We start from the raw sequence: 18401 nt of genomic DNA, 5'->3' as shown, positions 1-18401 counted from the left end.
AAGCAAGTGAAATAAACAATAAACATTACACTCACAAAAGTTACAAAAGAAGAAAGACATTTGAAATGTCATATGTCTATATACTGTCGTGGATATTCCACACATGAAACACTCAATGTCAATCTTAAATGAATCATTCTTCACTATCAGGTCGCTTGAGAGGTTCTAACCAACTCAATGCACCAAGTACATCAGAAGCACGACCGGTCCCAGTGGATCACTTATATACTGGTTACAGACACGTTACCTAGTGATGGTTCATAGGAGACGCATGCCAGAACCAAACCTACTGGTCCCGGTGGATCACTTATATACTGGTTACAGACACGTTACCTAGTGATGGTTCATAGGAGACGCATGCCAGAACCAAACCTACCGGTCCTGGTGGATCACTTATACTGGTTACAGACACGTTACCTAGTGATGGTTCATAGGAGACGCATGCCAGAACCAAACCTACCGGTCCCAGTGGATCACTTATATACTGGTTACAGACACGTTACCTAGTGATGGTTCATAGGAGACGCATGCCAGAACCAAACCTACTGGTCCCAGTGGATCACTTATATACTGGTTACAGACACGTTACCTAGTGATGGTTCATAGGAGACGCATGCCAGAACCAAACCTACCGGTCCCAGTGGATCACTTATATACTGGTTACAGACACGTTACTTAGTGATGGTTCACAGGGTTGGTTCCGGCAAGCGTCTCCTATCTTTACTTATAGAACATATTCTGGGCGTTCTGCCAAGATGGTCCTAAGGAGGAGGTCATGACCCCCCCCCCCCCCCTCTTCATATCTTTACCAAGTACAGGCAGAAACCAGGAATTATTTATGACACAAAGACAAGATGAACATTTTCAAGGCTGTCTCTTCACAAGATAACGTTTTCCACCACATTAGTGTTGTAACGATGTGCAAATAGTTAAAGTACAAAAGGGAAAATAAATAAACATAAATATGGGTTGTATTTACAATGGTGTTTGTTCTTCACTGGTTGCCGTTTTCTCGTGGCAACAGGTCACACATCTTGCTGCTGTGATGTCACACTGTGGTATTTCACCCAGTAGATATGGGAGTTTATCAAAATTGGGGTTGTTTTCAAATCTTTGTGGGTTTGTTTAGTCTGAGGGAAATATGTGTCTCTAATATGGTCATACATTTGGCAGGAGGTTAGGAAGTGCAGCTCAGTTACCACCACATTTTGTGGACAGTGTGCACATAGCCTGTCTTCTCTTGAGCCATGTCTGCCTACGGCGGCCTTTCTCAATAGCAAGGCTATGCTCACTGACTCTGTACATAGTCAAAGATTTCCTTTAAGTTTGGGTCAGTCACAGTGGTCAGGTATTCTGCCACTGTGTACTCTCTGTTCAGGGCCAAATAGCATTCTAGTTTGCTCTTTTTTTTGTTAATTCTTTCCAATGTGTCAAGTAATTATCTTTTAGTTTTCTCATGATTTGGTTGGGTCTAATTGTGTTGCTGTCCTGGGGCTCTGTGGGGTGTGTTTGTGTTTGTGAACAGAGCCCCAGGACCAGCTTGCTTAGGGGACTCTTCTCCAGGTTCATCTCTCTGTAGGTGATGGCTTTGTTATGGAAGGTTTGGGAATCACTTCTTCTTTGATAATTAGCGGGTATCGGCCTAATTCTGCTCTGAGTGCAGTATTTGGTGTTTGTCCCATTTTAGTGAATTCTTGTTTGGTTTCTTTAACTCCTTTCTTTTTTCTCTCTTCTCTTCCTCTTCAGAATCGTTCAACGGTTCTCCAACAGGAAGCATTAATCTGGTAAATCCTCGTCAGCCCCCGAGACACCAGTTGTCATTAACTACAGCCAGTCATAGTACTGTTACAACAGGTTTTACTGAACCCCTGCTGACGTTAACGACCCTGCTTAACATTTAACACCAGTTAAGACTCTTTTATTATTTTATGGTAGACTCTTTAAAAAAAAAAATTATGGTTTGATTTTTATTGCAGAGGTCACAGTAGCAGGCAGTATCGCTGCTGTTGATTGGCCATTAGTCCAAAGATTGGAAGTATCTCTGGTTCTGATTGGTTGTTTCTCTCTCCTCTGTTTACAGTCTCTGGATGACCTTTCAAACTCCTGCCATGATGACAATATACAGCTACACGCCTTCATCTCTGATACAGGTGGACACACGCACACACACACACACACGTGATATAATCTCCAGTCAGATCAGTGTATTGTCTGTGGTGTAGTGGGATTTATTGTAAACTAGTGTGTTACTGAAAGTAAACCAGCCATCCATGTTCTCTCACTTGCATGTGTGACTACTGACCACTGATGTGGTTTCATTCAGAGATGTGTGTGTGACTACTGACCACTAATATGGTTTCATTCAGAGATGTGTGTGACTACTGACTGTAGTAGCCTTAAAAACCGTTCCTCCGTCAAAATGCCCTGCCGCTGTAAGGAGCCTAGAGGTGGCTTTGTCCCCTTGCACTAACAAGAGGACAGTCAGTGAGTTCTGTTATCAATATTCAACAGTATCAGGGATGATAACATGTCCAGCACCTTTTGACATTTGATTGGTTGGGCTGGGCAGGGGAGGCAGTCTAGATTTTACAGCGAATGACGGGTCATTTTTATTTTTAGGGCCACACCTCCCCTGACTAGCCCCCTCCTCCACTCTGCATCGCCCTTCCACATCTGACTTAATCTCCTCACGTTAACCATCAGCTTGTATCACTTATCTCACCATCTCATGTTGCTGTTACTTTTCCTTTCACACAATCACTATTCCATCACCTTCACCATGTCTACAGGGGTGTGTAACGACCACGGCAAGACCTACGCCCTCTACGCCATCACGGTGTTGCGCCGTAACCACGACGGCAGCGAAGACTCCTGGAAGACCTACCGACGCTACTCTGACTTCCACGATTTCCACATGAGGATCACGGAGCAGGTGAAGGTAAATATGAGTGTGTTGGGCGTGTGTGTGTGTGTGTGTGTGTGTGTGTGTGTGTGTGTGTGTGTGTGTGTGTGTGTGTGTGTGTGTGTGTGTGTGTGTGTGTGTGTGTGTGTGTGTGTGTGTGTGTGTGTGTGTGTGTGTGTGTGTGTGTGTGTGTGTGTTTATAGAAAAGGGCTTCTGACTACTAAGGTGTGTACATAGCCATGCCATCTTTCCATATCTACGGCATCTTCTGTGCCAGCATGGGCCTGCACCATTGAGGGCGATCTCCATTTTAAAGTAGTGCATTTATTCTTCTGCTTCTATAAGTGCAGTTTGTAAACTGAAAAGATGACTACTGCCACCTACTGTGCTGGAGGGTATATAGTCTGAACCGGGTTAAAGTCAAAGCTGGGGATCTACTGCCACCTGCAGTTCTGGAATGTTTGCTCACAAGTATAACTCATTGGCTGATCCCTCCTGATGACCTGGATGTGTGATTCTTCCTTAACCAATAGGAAGTCCCACCCAGTTGACTACTTCCAAAATGGTGAAATCCTCAATGGCGCTGCCCCACGCTAAAACAAACTTTTGTCTAAATGCGGCCTCCCTCCATCCTCTATGGGTGTGTTGTACTTCCATTTCGGGAACCTGTGTGTTGTGTTCCAGTTTGAGAATTTGACGGCGATCCTGAAGCTGCCGGGGAAGAAGACGTTCAACAACATGGACAGAGACTTCCTGGAGAGGAGGAAAAAGGACCTGAACTCGTACCTACAGGTAAGAGTGTGTCGAAGGGTGTGTGTCATGCCTTAAGTACACCCGTTTGCTTGGCTATAACCTGTATATAACTGCTATAACTCTGTTGTCTGGGCGTTAGCTGCTGTTGAATCCAGAGATGATGAAGGCCTGTCCTACTCTGGTTCACTACGCCTACGACTTCCTGGAGAATAAACAGTACAGCAAGGGGAAGGGAGATTTCGCTCGCAAGGTTCATACACACACACGGAGAGGGAGAGACACACACACACACAGAGAGACAGACACACACACACACGGAGAGGGAGAGACACACACCCACAGAGTCACACACACCCACAGAGTCACACACACACACACAGACACACACACACACACACACACACACACACACACACACACACACACACACACACACACACACACACACACACACACACACACACACACACACACACACACACACACACACACACAGAGGCCCACACAGAGACACACACAGACAGACACACACACACACAGAGAGACATACACACACACACACAGAGAGACCCACACAGACATACACACCCACACACAGAGACACACACAGACACACACACATCCACATAGACACACACACACACACCCACACACTCACCTTGCCCAAATGCAGATAGTCCAGTTGCTTATCTACGGTATCTCACTTCACAAACTCACCTCTCTAGTGTGTGTGTCTCCTCAGATGGATACGTTTGTGAACCCCCTGCGTAGCTCGATGCGTAACGTATCCAACGCTGTGAAGGGCCTGCCAGACAGTCTGGCTGGAGGGATGAACAAGGCAGCTGACAACATGGGACGCATGTCAGAGAAACTGGGACAGGACATAAAACAGGCCGTGTTCAAGGTAAGGACCCCGATGACTGCAACTTTAGTACAACCACAGTCTGACCTTAGTACAACCATAACCCGGCCAACATGGGATTAGGGCTGTTACGGTGACCGTATTACCGCCACACCGGCGGTCACGAGTCATGAAGGCAGTCATGAAGGCAGTCAAATGTCTTTTCACTGATGCTGCCGATGGTTTAGTCACTGGTAATCCAGTCATCAATGCTCGAAAACTTAATCAAAACTCTGATGCTGCCGATGGTCATCGTGAGAAAACCGTATGGCCTCTATTAAAAAGAGGAGGATGCCATCAAACATACTATTTTGCTTTTGCTGTCCGTCAGGCCTACCTGGTACTCACGTAGCACTCAGTGAGAAGGGTAAAACAGGCATGGATTTTTTTTCTTTTAGGGTGCATTACGGCCACAAAGGGAATGCTTGTCAAATTGTGAATGAGAGACTGATGGAGTATTTACAGCCTGTACAAAAAAAAGCAAAGCAGAGCTCATGCCTTTCAAGCAACTTTTTAAAAATCATAATTTAGAGTCGCATCATGCAGCCTTAAAATGTATTAAAAATCAAAACTTATAGCCCAACGTTTGTAGAACAACTAAAGTTGAGAGTCTATGATGACACCTAGATGACCCACTATATGGAAGAGAAGGAACTGGACACATCTGTTGACCCCTTGTCATGGTGGAGGGATTTTTTTTATTTTACTAGGCAAGTCAGTTAAGAATACATTCTTATTTACAATGATGGCCTAGGAACAGTGGGTTAACTGCCTTGTTCAGGGGCAGAATGACAGATTTTTACCTTGTCAGCTCGGGGATTTGATCAAGCAACCTTTCGGTTACTAGTTCAACGATCTAACCACTAGGCTGCGCTGCCGTCCCTACACTCTAACCACTAGGCTATGCTGCCGTCCCTACACTCTAACCACTAGGCTACCGGCGGCACCTCTCATTTTCCATCATTGGCTCCGCTTGCTAAAAAGTAGATGTGCATTTGCGCTAGCAGCCCTGCGTAATAGAGGGTGTTCAGCACGCCAGGGAACATGGTTACCGCTCTCCTGTCTTCAGCACGCCAGGGAACATGGTTACCTCTCTCCGGTCTTCAGCACGCCAGGGAACATGGTTACCTCTCTCCGGTCTTCAGCACGCCAGGGAACATGGTTACCTCTCTCCGGTCTTCAGCACGCCAGGGAACATGGTTACCTCTCTCCGGTCTTCAGCACGCCAGGGAACATGGTTACCTCTCTCCGGTCTTCAGCACGCCAGGGAACATGGTTACCGCTCTCCGGTCTTCAGCACGCCAGGGAACATGGTTACCTCTCTCCGGTCTTCAGCACGCCAGGGAACATGGTTACCTCTCTCCGGTCTTCAGCACGCTTCAGGGAACATGGTTACCTCTCTCCGGTCTTCAGCACGCCAGGGAACATGGTTACCTCTCTCCGGTCTTCAGAACACGCTTCAGGGAACATGGTTACCTCTCTCCGGTCTTCAGCACGCCAGGGAACATGGTTACCTCTCTCCGGTCTTCAGCACGCCAGGAACATGGTTACCTCTCCGGTCTTCAGCACGCCGAACATGGTTCTTCAGCACGCCAGGGAACATGGTTACCTCTCTCCGGTCTTCAGCACGCCAGGGAACATGGTTACCGCTCTCCGGTCTTCAGCACGCCAGGGATCATGGTTACCGCTCTCCGGTCTTCAGCACGCCAGGGAACATGGTTACCGCTCTCCGGTCTTCAGCACGCCAGGGAACATGGTTACCGCTCTCCGGTCTTCGCTGAAGCCTGACAAAAGTAAACATGCTGGTGTTTCTGAATCTCATAGCATAACTGTGGCGAGTGCTATAGCCCATGATAGTGGACTGAAACAGTAGACGCTATAGGCAACGGATAGTTTGATTATTTTCCTTTGTGCTCAATTTATTTTATTTACATAATTAGAAATGTCTTATTTTAATCCTTTTTTTGTGTTTGCTTTACAGGTATTACTATTTCAGTGTTTTTATTCACATTTTCTTTTTAAACATTTAACTTTATAACCGAAACCCCCCTTTTTAAACTACAAAAAGAGAAAATATGAAAAGTCCTATATGAAAGCCTAAGTAGCCTACAGGCACTATTTGTCACAATGCTGATATCACCAGTAAAAAATGGTTAATAAAACACCTTTAACAAAATGGTGTGTATGCTCACTCTTAAAAGCTTAGTCATTATATAATGGTGGTGGTGGTGGTTAGCCTGCCCAGCTGATAATTGGCCATTTTTAAATCAAATCTAATTTCACACATTTTCTAATTTAACACTGTGACAAGAAATGGTGTATGCCTTTGTTCCAAGTTATTTTTTTTTACATATAATAATAATAATAATAATAATAATAATATATGCCATTTAGCAGTCGCTTTTATCCAAAGCGACTTACAGTCCAATATAGTGCAGCCCATATATCAATATCATCTATATCATGCAGCCCATATATCAATATCATCAATATATCACGCCCTACGGTTGTGATACCCTGGTTCAAATCCAGGCTGTGTCTGTAGTGACGGCTCTAGCCCTGAGATGCAGTGCCTTAGACCGCTGCGCCACTCGGCAGCCCTGTAGTACAAAAGTTGACCTATTCTATTGGTCAACTTGTCCTGTGAAATAAATAAATAAATATTACAAACCGTTGTGGGATGCGATAGATCATAATAATACTACCCTTATTAAAACATATAGGCCTATAGACTAGCCTACATCATAATAATACTACCCTTATTAAACATATAGGCCTATAGACTAGCCTACATCATAATAATACTACCCTTATTAAACATATAGGCCTATAGACTAGCTTACATCAGGTGTGATACTACCCTTATTAAACATATAGGCCTATAGACTAGCCTACATCATAATAATACTACCCGTATTAAACATATAGGCCTATAGACTAGCTTACATCAGGTGTGATACTACCCTTATTAAACATATAGGCCTATAGACTAGCCTACATCATAATAATACTACCCTTATTAAAACATATAGGCCTATAGACTAGCCTACATCATAATAATACTACCCTTATTAAAACATATAGGCCTATAGACTAGCCTACATCAGGTGTGATACTACCCTTATTAAAACATATAGGCCTATAGACTAGCTTACATCAGGTGTGATACTACCCTTATTAAAACATATAGGCCTATAGACTAGCCTACATCATAATAATACTACCCTTATTAAAACATATAGGCCTATAGACTAGCCTACATCATAATAATACTACCCTTATTAAAACATATAGGCCTATAGACTAGCCTACATCATAATAATACTACCCTTATTAAACATATAGGCCTATAGACTAGCCTACATCATAATAATACTACCCTTATTAAACATATAGGCCTATAGACTAGCTTACATCATAATAATACTACCCTTATTAAAACATATAGGCCTATAGACTAGCCTACATCATAATAATACTACCCTTATTAAAACATATAGGCCTATAGACTAGCCTACATCAGGTGTGATACTACCCTTATTAAAACATATAGGCCTATAGACTAGCTTACATCAGGTGTGATACTACCCTTATTAAAACATATAGGCCTATAGACTAGCCTACATCATAATAATACTACCCTTATTAAAACATATAGGCCTATAGACTAGCCTACATCATAATAATACTACCCTTATTAAACATATAGGCCTATAGACTAGCCTACATCAGGTGTGATACTACCCTTATTAAAACATATAGGCCTATAGACTAGCTTACATCAGGTGTGATACTACCCTTATTAAACATATAGGCCTATAGACTAGCCTACATCATAATAATACTACCCTTATTAAAACATATAGGCCTATAGACTAGCCTACATCATAATAATACTACCCTTATTAAAACATTTAGGCCTATAGACTAGCCTACATCAGGTGTGATACTACCCTTATTAAACATATAGGCCTATAGACTAGCCTACATCATAATAATACTACCCTTATTAAAACATATAGGCCTATAGACTAGCCTACATCAGGTGTGATACTACCCTTATTAAAACATATAGGCCTATAGACTAGCCTACATCAGGTGTGATACTACCCTTATTAAAACATATAGGCCTATAGACTAGCCTACATCATAATAATACTACCCTTATTAAACATATAGGCCTATAGACTAGCCTACATCAGGTGTGATACTACCCTTATTAAAACATATAGGCCTATAGACTAGCCTACATCAGGTGTGATACTACCCTTATTAAACATATAGGCCTATAGACTAGCTTACATCAGGTGTGATACTACCCTTATTAAAACATATAGGCCTATAGACTAGCCTACATCAGGTGTGATACTACCCTTATTAAAACATATAGGCCTATAGACTAGCCTACATCAGGTGTGATACTACCCTTATTAAAACATATAGGCCTATAGACTAGCTTACATCAGGTGTGATACTACCCTTATTAAACATATAGGCCTATAGACTAGCCTACATCAGGTGTGATACTACCCTTATTAAAACATATAGGCCTATAGACTAGCCTACATCAGGTGTGATACTACCCTTATTAAAACATATAGGCCTATAGACTAGCTTACATCAGGTGTGATACTACCCTTATTAAAACATATAGGCCTATAGACTAGCTTACATCAGGTGTGATACTACCCTTATTAAAACATATAGGCCTATAGACTAGCCTACATCAGGTGTGATACTACCCTTATTAAAACATATAGGCCTATAGACTAGCCTACATCAGGTGTGATACTACCCGTATTAAAACATATAGGCCTATAGACTAGCTTACATCAGGTGTGATACTACCCTTATTAAAACATATAGGCCTATAGACTAGCCTACATCAGGTGTGATACTACCCTTATTAAAACATATAGGCCTATAGACTAGCCTACATCATAATAATACTACCCTTATTAAAACATATAGGCCTATAGACTAGCTTACATCAGGTGTGATACTACCCTTATTAAAACATATAGGCCTATAGACTAGCCTACATCAGGTGTGATACTACCCTTATTAAAACATATAGGCCTATAGACTAGCCTACATCAGGTGTGATACTACCCTTATTAAACATATAGGCCTATAGACTAGCTTACATCAGGTGTGATACTACCCTTATTAAAACATATAGGCCTATAGACTAGCTTACATCAGGTGTGATACTACCCTTATTAAAACATATAGGCCGATAGACTAGCCTACATCAGGTGTGATACTACCCTTATTAAAACATATAGGCCTATAGACTAGCTTACATCAGGTGTGATACTACCCTTATTAAAACATATAGGCCTATAGACTAGCCTACATCAGGTGTGATACTACCCTTATTAAAACATATAGGCCTATAGACTAGCCTACATCAGGTGTGATACTACCCTTATTAAAACATATAGGCCGATAGACTAGCCTACATCAGGTGTGATACTACCCTTATTAAAACATATAGGCCTATAGACTAGCTTACATCAGGTGTGATACTACCCTTATTAAAACATATAGGCCTATAGACTAGCCTACATCAGGTGTGATACTACCCTTATTAAAACATATAGGCCTATAGACTAGCCTACATCAGGTGTGATACTACCCTTATTAAAACATATAGGCCTATAGACTAGCCTACATCAGGTGTGATACTACCCTTATTAAAACATATAGGCCTATAGACTAGCCTACATCAGGTGTGATACTACCCTTATTAAAACATATAGGCCTATAGACTAGCCTACATCAGGTGTGATACTACCCTTATTAAAACATATAGGCCTATAGACTAGCCTACATCAGGTGTGATACTACCCTTATTAAAACATATAGGCCTATAGACTAGCCTACATCAGGTGTGATACTACCCGTATTAAAACATATAGGCCTATAGACTAGCCTACATCAGGTGTGATACTAACCTTATTAAAACATATAGGCCTATAGACTAGCTTACATCAGGTGTGATACTACCCGTATTAAAACATATAGGCCTATAGACTAGCCTACATCAGGTGTGATACTACCCTTATTAAAACATATAGGCCTATAGACTAGCCTACATCAGGTGTGATACTACCCTTATTAAACATATAGGCCTATAGACTAGCTTACATCAGGTGTGATACTACCCTTATTAAAACATATAGGCCTATAGACTAGCCTACATCAGGTGTGATACTACCCTTATTAAAACATATAGGCCTATAGACTAGCCTACATCAGGTGTGATACTACCCTTATTAAAACATATAGGCCTATAGACTAGCTTACATCAGGTGTGATACTACCCTTATTAAACATATAGGCCTATAGACTAGCCTACATCAGGTGTGATACTACCCTTATTAAAACATATAGGCCTATAGACTAGCCTACATCAGGTGTGATACTACCCTTATTAAAACATATAGGCCTATAGACTAGCTTACATCAGGTGTGATACTACCCTTATTAAAACATATAGGCCTATAGACTAGCTTACATCAGGTGTGATACTACCCTTATTAAAACATATAGGCCTATAGACTAGCCTACATCAGGTGTGATACTACCCTTATTAAAACATATAGGCCTATAGACTAGCCTACATCATAATAATACTACCCTTATTAAAACATATAGGCCTATAGACTAGCTTACATCAGGTGTGATACTACCCTTATTAAACATATAGGCCTATAGACTAGCCTACATCAGGTGTGATACTACCCTTATTAAAACATATAGGCCTATAGACTAGCCTACATCAGGTGTGATACTACCCTTATTAAAACATATAGGCCTATAGACTAGCTTACATCAGGTGTGATACTACCCTTATTAAAACATATAGGCCTATAGACTAGCTTACATCAGGTGTGATACTACCCTTATTAAAACATATAGGCCTATAGACTAGCCTACATCAGGTGTGATACTACCCTTATTAAAACATATAGGCCTATAGACTAGCCTACATCAGGTGTGATACTACCCGTATTAAAACATATAGGCCTATAGACTAGCTTACATCAGGTGTGATACTACCCTTATTAAAACATATAGGCCTATAGACTAGCCTACATCAGGTGTGATACTACCCTTATTAAAACATATAGGCCTATAGACTAGCCTACATCATAATAATACTACCCTTATTAAAACATATAGGCCTATAGACTAGCTTACATCAGGTGTGATACTACCCTTATTAAAACATATAGGCCTATAGACTAGCCTACATCAGGTGTGATACTACCCTTATTAAAACATATAGGCCTATAGACTAGCCTACATCAGGTGTGATACTACCCTTATTAAAACATATAGGCCTATAGACTAGCTTACATCAGGTGTGATACTACCCTTATTAAAACATATAGGCCTATAGACTAGCCTACATCAGGTGTGATACTACCCTTATTAAAACATATAGGCCTATAGACTAGCCTACATCAGGTGTGATACTACCCTTATTAAAACATATAGGCCTATAGACTAGCCTACATCAGGTGTGATACTACCCTTATTAAAACATATAGGCCTATAGACTAGCCTACATCAGGTGTGATACTACCCTTATTAAAACATATAGGCCTATAGACTAGCCTACATCAGGTGTGATACTACCCTTATTAAAACATATAGGCCTATAGACTAGCCTACATCAGGTGTGATACTACCCTTATTAAAACATATAGGCCTATAGACTAGCCTACATCAGGTGTGATACTACCCTTATTAAAACATATAGGCCTATAGACTAGCCTACATCAGGTGTGATACTACCCGTATTAAAACATATAGGCCTATAGACTAGCCTACATCAGGTGTGATACTAACCTTATTAAAACATATAGGCCTATAGACTAGCTTACATCAGGTGTGATACTACCCTTATTAAAACATATAGGCCTATAGACTAGCCTACATCAGGTGTGATACTAACCTTATTAAAACATATAGGCCTATAGACTAGCCTACATCAGGTGTGATACTACCCTTATTAAAACATATAGGCCTATAGACTAGCCTACATCAGGTGTGATACTACCCTTATTAAAACATATAGGCCTATAGACTAGCCTACATCATAATAATACTACCCTTATTAAAACATATAGGCCTATAGACTAGCTTACATCAGGTGTGATACTACCCTTATTAAAACATATAGGCCGATAGACTAGCCTACATCAGGTGTGATACTACCCTTATTAAAACATATAGGCCTATAGACTAGCCTACATCAGGTGTGATACTACCCTTATTAAAACATATAGGCCTATAGACTAGCTTACATCAGGTGTGATACTACCCTTATTAAAACATATAGGCCTATAGACTAGCCTACATCAGGTGTGATACTACCCTTATTAAAACATATAGGCCTATAGACTAGCCTACATCAGGTGTGATACTACCCTTATTAAAACATATAGGCCTATAGACTAGCCTACATCAGGTGTGATACTACCCTTATTAAAACATATAGGCCTATAGACTAGCCTACATCAGGTGTGATACTACCCTTATTAAAACATATAGGCCTATAGACTAGCCTACATCAGGTGTGATACTACCCTTATTAAAACATATAGGCCTATAGACTAGCCTACATGAGGTGTGATACTACCCTTATTAAAACATATAGGCCTATAGTCCAGCCTACATCAGGTGTGATACTACCCTTATTAAAACATATAGGCCTATAGACTAGCCTACATGAGGTGTGATACTACCCTTATTAAAACATATAGGCCTATAGACTAGCCTACATCAGGTGTGATACTACCCTTATTAAAACATATAGGCCTATAGACTAGCCTACATCAGGTGTGATACTACCCTTATTAAAACATATAGGCCTATAGACTAGCCTACATCAGGTGTGATACTACCCTTATTAAAACATATAGGCCTATAGACTAGCTTACATCAGGTGTGATACTACCCTTATTAAAACATATAGGCCTATAGACTAGCCTACATCAGGTGTGATACTACCCGTATTAAAACATATAGGCCTATAGACTAGCTTACATCAGGTGTGATACTACCCTTATTAAAACATATAGGCCTATAGACTAGCCTACATCAGGTGTGATACTACCCTTATTAAAACATATAGGCCTATAGACTAGCCTACATCATAATAATACTACCCTTATTAAAACATATAGGCCTATAGACTAGCTTACATCAGGTGTGATACTACCCTTATTAAAACATATAGGCCTATAGACTAGCCTACATCAGGTGTGATACTACCCTTATTAAAACATATAGGCCTATAGACTAGCCTACATGAGGTGTGATACTACCCTTATTAAACATATAGGCCTATAGACTAGCTTACATCAGGTGTGATACTACCCTTATTAAACATATAGGCCTATAGACTAGCTTACATCAGGTGTGATACTACCCTTATTAAAACATATAGGCCTATAGACTAGCTTACATCAGGTGTGATACTACCCTTATTAAAACATATAGGCCGATAGACTAGCCTACATCAGGTGTGATACTACCCTTATTAAAACATATAGGCCTATAGACTAGCTTACATCAGGTGTGATACTACCCTTATTAAAACATATAGGCCTATAGACTAGCCTACATCAGGTGTGATACTACCCTTATTAAAACATATAGGCCTATAGACTAGCCTACATCAGGTGTGATACTACCCTTATTAAAACATATAGGCCTATAGACTAGCCTACATCAGGTGTGATACTACCCTTATTAAAACATATAGGCCTATAGACTAGCCTACATCAGGTGTGATACTACCCTTATTAAAACATATAGGCCTATAGACTAGCCTACATCAGGTGTGATACTACCCTTATTAAAACATATAGGCCTATAGACTAGCCTACATCAGGTGTGATACTACCCTTATTAAAACATATAGGCCTATAGACTAGCCTACATCAGGTGTGATACTACCCTTATTAAAACATATAGGCCTATAGACTAGCCTACATCAGGTGTGATACTACCCGTATTAAAACATATAGGCCTATAGACTAGCCTACATCAGGTGTGATACTAACCTTATTAAAACATATAGGCCTATAGACTAGCTTACATCAGGTGTGATACTACCCGTATTAAAACATATAGGCCTATAGACTAGCCTACATCAGGTGTGATACTAACCTTATTAAAACATATAGGCCTATAGACTAGCCTACATGAGGTGTGATACTACCCTTATTAAAACATATAGGCCTATAGACTAGCTTACATCAGGTGTGATACTACCCTTATTAAAACATATAGGCCTATAGACTAGCCTACATCAGGTGTGATACTACCCTTATTAAAACATATAGGCCTATAGACTAGCCTACATCAGGTGTGATACTACCCTTATTAAACATATAGGCCTATAGACTAGCCTACATCAGGTATGATACTACCCTTATTAAAACATATAGGCCTATAGACTAGCCTACATCAGGTGTGATACTACCCTTATTAAAACATATAGGCCTATAGACTAGCCTACATCAGGTGTGATACTACCCTTATTAAAACATATAGGCCTATAGACTAGCCTACATGAGGTGTGATACTACCCTTATTAAAACATATAGGCCTATAGACTAGCCTACATCAGGTGTGATACTACCCTTATTAAAACATATAGGCCTATAGACTAGCCTACATGAGGTGTGATACTACCCTTATTAAAACATATAGGCCTATAGACTAGCCTACATCAGGTGTGATACTAACCTTATTAAAACATATAGGCCTATAGACTAGCCTACATCAGGTGTGATACTACCCTTATTAAAACATATAGGCCTATAGACTAGCCTACATGAGGTGTGATACTACCCTTATTAAAACATATAGGCCTATAGACAGCCTACATCAGGTGTGATACTACCCTTATTAAAACATATAGGCCTATAGACTAGCCTACATCAGGTGTGATACTACCCTTATTAAAACATATAGGCCTATAGACTAGCCTACATCAGGTGTGATACTACCCTTATTAAAACATATAGGCCTATAGACTAGCCTACATCAGGTGTGATACTACCCTTATTAAAACATATAGGCCTATAGACTAGCCTACATCAGGTGTGATACTACCCTTATTAAAACATATAGGCCTATAGACTAGCTTACATCAGGTGTGATACTACCCTTATTAAAACATATAGGCCTATAGACTAGCCTACATCAGGTGTGATACTACCCTTATTAAAACATATAGGCCTATAGACTAGCCTACATCAGGTGTGATACTACCCTTATTAAAACATATAGGCCTATAGACTAGCCTACATCAGGTATGATACTACCCTTATTAAAACATATAGGCCTATAGACTAGCCTACATCAGGTGTGATACTACCCTTATTAAAACATATAGGCCTATAGACTAGCCTACATCAGGTGTGATACTACCCTTATTAAAACATATAGGCCTATAGACTAGCCTACATCAGGTGTGATACTACCCTTATTAAAACATATAGGCCTATAGACTAGCCTACATCAGGTGTGATACTACCCTTATTAAAACATATAGGCCTATAGACTAGCCTACATCAGGTGTGATACTACCCTTATTAAAACATATAGGCCTATAGACTAGCCTACATCAGGTGTGATACTACCCTTATTAAAACATATAGGCCTATAGACTAGCCTACATCAGGTGTGATACTACCCTTATTAAAACATATAGGCCTATAGACTAGCCTACATCAGGTATGATACTACCCTTATTAAAACATATAGGCCTATAGACTAGCCTACATCAGGTGTGATACTACCCTTATTAAAACATATAGGCCTATAGACTAGCCTACATCAGGTGTGATACTACCCTTATTAAAACATATAGGCCTATAGACTAGCCTACATCAGGTGTGATACTACCCTTATTAAAACATATAGGCCTATAGACTAGCCTACATCAGGTGTGATACTACCCTTATTAAAACATATAGGCCTATAGACTAGCCTACATCAGGTGTGATACTACCCTTATTAAAACATATAGGCCTATAGACTAGCCTACATCAGGTGTGATACTAACCTTATTAAAACATATAGGCCTATAGACTAGCCTACATCAGGTGTGATACTACCCTTATTAAAACATATAGGCCTATAGACTAGCCTACATCAGGTGTGATACTACCCTTATTAAAACATATAGGCCTATAGTCCAGCCTACATCAGGTGTGATACTACCCTTATTAAAACATATAGGCCTATAGACTAGCCTACATCAGGTGTGATACTACCCTTATTAAAACATATAGGCCTATAGACTAGCCTACATCAGGTGTGATACTACCCTTATTAAAACATATAGGCCTATAGACTAGCCTACATCAGGTGTGATACTACCCTTATTAAAACATATAGGCCTATAGACTAGCCTACATCAGGTGTGATACTACCCTTATTAAAACATATAGGCCTATAGACTAGCTTACATCAGGTGTGATACTACCCTTATTAAAACATATAGGCCTATAGACTAGCCTACATCAGGTGTGATACTACCCTTATTAAAACATATAGGCCTATAGACTAGCATACATCAGGTGTGATACTACCCTTATTAAAACATATAGGCCTATAGACTAGCCTACATCAGGTGTGATACTACCCTTATTAAAACATATAGGCCTATAGACTAGCCTACATCAGGTGTGATACTACCCTTATTAAAACATATAGGCCTATAGACTAGCCTACATCAGGTGTGATACTACCCTTATTAAAACATATAGGCCTATAGACTAGCCTACATCAGGTGTGATACTACCCTTATTAAAACATATAGGCCTATAGACTAGCCTACATCATAATAATACTACCCTTATTAAAACATATAGGCCTATAGACTAGCCTACATCAGGTGTGATACTACCCTTATTAAAACATATAGGCCTATAGACTAGCCTACATCAGGTGTGATACTACCCTTATTAAAACATATAGGCCTATAGACTAGCCTACATCAGGTGTGATACTACCCTTATTAAAACATATAGGCCTATAGACTAGCTTACATCAGGTGTGATACTACCCTTATTAAAACATATAGGCCTATAGACTAGCTTACATCAGGTGTGATACTACCCTTATTAAAACATATAGGCCTATAGACTAGCTTACATCAGGTGTGATACTACCCTTATTAAAACATATAGGCCTATAGACTAGCCTACATCAGGTGTGATACTACCCTTATTAAAACATATAGGCCTATAGACTAGCTTACATCAGGTGTGATACTACCCTTATTAAAACATATAGGCCTATAGACTAGCCTACATCAGGTGTGATACTACCCTTATTAAAACATATAGGCCTATAGACTAGCCTACATCAGGTGTGATACTACCCTTATTAAAACATATAGGCCTATAGACTAGCCTACATCAGGTGTGATACTACCCTTATTAAAACATATAGGCCTATAGACTAGCTTACATCAGGTGTGATACTACCCTTATTAAAACATATAGGCCTATAGACTAGCCTACATCAGGTGTGATACTACCCTTATTAAAACATATAGGCCTATAGCCCATCAGGTGTGATACCTTATTAAAACATATAGGCCTATAGACTACATCAGGTGTGATACTACCCTTATTAAAACATATAGGCCTATAGACTAGCCTACATCAGGTGTGATACTACCCTTATTAAAACATATAGGCCTATAGACTAGCCTACATCAGGTGTGATACTACCCTTATTAAAACATATAGGCCTATAGACTAGCCTACATCAGGTGTGATACTACCCTTATTAAAACATATA

At 40.1% G+C, this 18401-nt stretch overlaps 1 protein-coding gene across 4 annotated transcripts in view; it reads left to right on the top strand.

Annotated features, from left to right (window-relative positions):
• Nucleotides 1–18401, top strand: part of LOC124043173 (sorting nexin-13-like) — a 75319-nt gene that overhangs the window by 45397 nt on the left and 11521 nt on the right. For 3 of the 4 annotated variants that reach the window (XM_046361445.1, XM_046361446.1, XM_046361443.1), the window contains 6 exons: nucleotides 1747–1784; nucleotides 2081–2150; nucleotides 2790–2938; nucleotides 3587–3694; nucleotides 3795–3905; nucleotides 4398–4559. In XM_046361445.1, coding sequence (XP_046217401.1) covers nucleotides 1747–1784; nucleotides 2081–2150; nucleotides 2790–2938; nucleotides 3587–3694; nucleotides 3795–3905; nucleotides 4398–4559 — 638 coding nt within the window. The remainder of the gene's footprint in view (nucleotides 1–1746; nucleotides 1785–2080; nucleotides 2151–2789; nucleotides 2939–3586; nucleotides 3695–3794; nucleotides 3906–4397; nucleotides 4560–18401) is intronic. The other variant, XM_046361444.1, reaches the window with a different exon arrangement.

Source organism: Oncorhynchus gorbuscha, linkage group LG09 (genome assembly GCF_021184085.1).
Source record: "Oncorhynchus gorbuscha isolate QuinsamMale2020 ecotype Even-year linkage group LG09, OgorEven_v1.0, whole genome shotgun sequence".
In the NCBI taxonomy this organism is placed as follows: Eukaryota; Metazoa; Chordata; class Actinopteri; order Salmoniformes; family Salmonidae; genus Oncorhynchus; species Oncorhynchus gorbuscha.
This window is presented reverse-complemented; position numbering and strand designations above follow the sequence as displayed.